General features: G+C 38.9%; 1 protein-coding gene across 2 annotated transcripts in view; it reads right to left on the bottom strand.

Annotated features, from left to right (window-relative positions):
• LOC106873770 (E3 ubiquitin-protein ligase RNF19B) overlaps positions 1-2,933 on the bottom strand; it is a 57,903-nt gene that overhangs the window by 23,457 nt on the left and 31,513 nt on the right. For both annotated transcript variants that reach the window (XM_052976208.1, XM_014921274.2), the window contains one exon: positions 440-633. In XM_052976208.1, coding sequence (XP_052832168.1) covers positions 440-633 — 194 coding nt within the window. The remainder of the gene's footprint in view (positions 1-439; positions 634-2,933) is intronic.

The following is a 2,933-nucleotide window of genomic DNA, read 5'->3' as shown; positions in this document are numbered from 1 at the left end:
ATATATATATATATATATATATAAATTATATAATTTATAGTACTATATACAATAAAGTACATTTTGCTAGTATTTGGAATGCCGCAAAAGACAACCGAGAATGTTTTAACATAAGCAGCTTGGACAGGTTTACAACAAATCAATCAGATTGGGGGAAGCGGGGAGGGCAGACAAGCAAGTGTGCATAATCTTGGAGAATTTTTATGTTTGTGCATTTTTTTTGTATGCACCATAAAGCTGGAATACACGTATGCCAGTGGTCAGAACAGCTGCACATCAGCCTGCATTATACAACAGGTAATTCGCTGGATAACTTCGTTGCCCACTAAATTGTGATGGAGTCTCTTGAACGAGAACCCTCACCCCCGATGCATTAGCATGTTGGTGCAAAAGTATTGTGTGATGCTGCAAAGAAAGATTTTTAACTCAATGTACTTACTCTGTGAACCAGTCTCATGACTGTAGTTGAGAGAGAGGGCTTGAATGTTGGGCGACCGTTCCGCTCTGGCGGCATCACATGTTTGGTTAGGGTGCCAGATCTGTTTACAATGGTAACAAAAATCTGTCACACACTCTGGTCGCTCACATTTCAGTTTGGGACAACTGGCACAACCAGTTGCTATCACAGCATAGCTGAAAAAAAGAAAAAACAAAACATACATTACACCCTTATCCATATGGTCCAGATATACGCACACGCGCGCGCGTGTGTGTGTGTGTGTGTGTGTGTGTGTGTGTGTGTGTGTGTGTGTGTGTGTGTGTGTGTGTGTGTGTGTGTGTGTGTGTGTGTGTGTGTGTGTGTGTGTGTGTGTACATATCATCATCAACATCATCATCATAACACCCATTTTCCTGTCACCAACCAATGCCATCTAACTCCTAATATCTACCATCATCACTATCATTATTATCATTCTTCGTTAGCTCCAAGTCAATCCTAATTAAATGCATTCCAGGTGTGACTGTCTCATCTTTTTTAAGGATATCTAGGACTCCATTACCTAATGCTGTCCTTCCCTCATTTAAGACATCAGGCTGTGACTTAAAGATGATCTGGCTCTATCATCATCATCATTTTTGTAGTTTAACTCCCCGATCAAATACAATCCAACCATGACCTTTCTGCCTTCCTCTTGTTGAGTAGGGAACAAAGTGGTCACATTATCAAACATGTCCCTTGCTAAGATGGTGGAATGTGATTCAAGGGAGATCTGGCTGATATTTGTAGTCAGTCAAGCAACAACTTAGTAGCTCCTTTATGGTCATCGTGTGACCAATTGGTATGATGGCCATTATTAGTGACCAACAGATTCTAACAAAACACAACCAGTCAGTCAAGTCTAGAGTGGACAAAGCAGGAAACAGCAGGAAGGGGTTTTAAACTTTAATTTAAAAACTTGGTGGGGGGAGGGTCAGAGAGACAGGGAAGAGGAGAAGAAGGAGAGGAACTGGAGGGGAGAGACAGGCAGGGGAAGGAGTGAGAGGGGCATTGGAGATTAAGAGCATAATTAAGAATGTGTTGGGGGGAATCATCATCATCATCATCATCATCATCACTGCAACTTGTTATTTTCTGAAAGTGTTCTCATGTAAAAGGAAAACACAGCATCCCCTGAACTCACTCCAAATACTCCACCCCCCACTTTCAGAACCTTGTTACCCCTCTCAGATCATCAAAACAGGAACTCAGTCTTGACAAGGCATTCAGTTTCCTACCTACCCACCTAAACACCCATCCACCCACCCCTACCAGTTACCTTCTGACTGACCACCGACCGACCAACCAGCCAGCCAGCCCATTCAACCACCCCCTAGAACCTACCTTACCTACCTATCGAACCATCCACCCTCGCACCCCTACCACCCACCTACCGACACCATCCGTACCACCCCCCTACAACTGATCTACCTACCGGACCTAACAGTACAAGTAAACAAACATATCCTAGGAAACAAATCAGTAATTTTTTAGCAGCAAAATAATAAAATAAAATAAAATATAGAAAAATAATAAAATTCCTTTATTATATATTATAACAACAACAACAACAATAATGCCAGTAATAAAAATAAGATTTTGATGCTTTCTTTTATCTACTTTAATGTTGTAGACGTGTTTACCATTTGTTCTTTGATTTTTTATTTAAAATCTGATTACATTCGCTTATCCCACCAACCCCCACTAGACTTTTCCTCACATAATTCTATCATTATCATTATTATTATTATTATTATTATTATTATTATTCATAGATTCTTATATAATAATGTGCCAACATTATTATATAAGAAGAGAAAGGAGGAGAAAGAGAAAGAGATAAGTTTTCCTTCTTTTTTTTCTATTGTTTTTTTTCGTTATCTTCTTTGTTTTTAACCTTTTCAACTCCTTATAACGAACTTGCAGCTAACTTCCATTTAACCATTTCGATAAGTAAAGCACTTTACCCAGACATAAACTGTCTGGCAGCAGACCAGTTCCACAAATTCTTCTATTTTTAAATAATAATAATAATAATAATAATAATAATTTAAAAGTCTGTGGTTGCCAAACTAAAATTGAACTTACTTCCCTTAATAAAAGAGGGTGTGTGTGTGTGTGTGTGTGTGTGTGTGTGTGTGTGTGTGTGTGTACACACACATATATACACACATGTACGTACGCATAAAATGTAGATAAAAGCTTAAAATGAACTAAATCAAGGAAGAAGATTCTAAATGAAGTAATAATACTTCCTGATATGACTACATTTACCAACATTACTACTACTACTACACTCACCACCACTACCACTACCACCACCAGCACCGTCATCAGTAGTAGTAGTAGTAGTAGGGTAGTGAGCTGGCAGAATCATTAGTATGCCAGCTGAAATGCTTAGAGGCCTATGTTCTGAGTTCAAATCCAGCTGAGGTCAACTTTGCCTTTCATCCAT

Source organism: Octopus bimaculoides, chromosome 24, assembly GCF_001194135.2.
Source record: "Octopus bimaculoides isolate UCB-OBI-ISO-001 chromosome 24, ASM119413v2, whole genome shotgun sequence".
In the NCBI taxonomy this organism is placed as follows: domain Eukaryota; kingdom Metazoa; phylum Mollusca; class Cephalopoda; order Octopoda; family Octopodidae; genus Octopus; species Octopus bimaculoides.
Note: the sequence above shows the minus strand (reverse complement) of the source record. Positions and strands in the feature narration are given on the sequence as shown.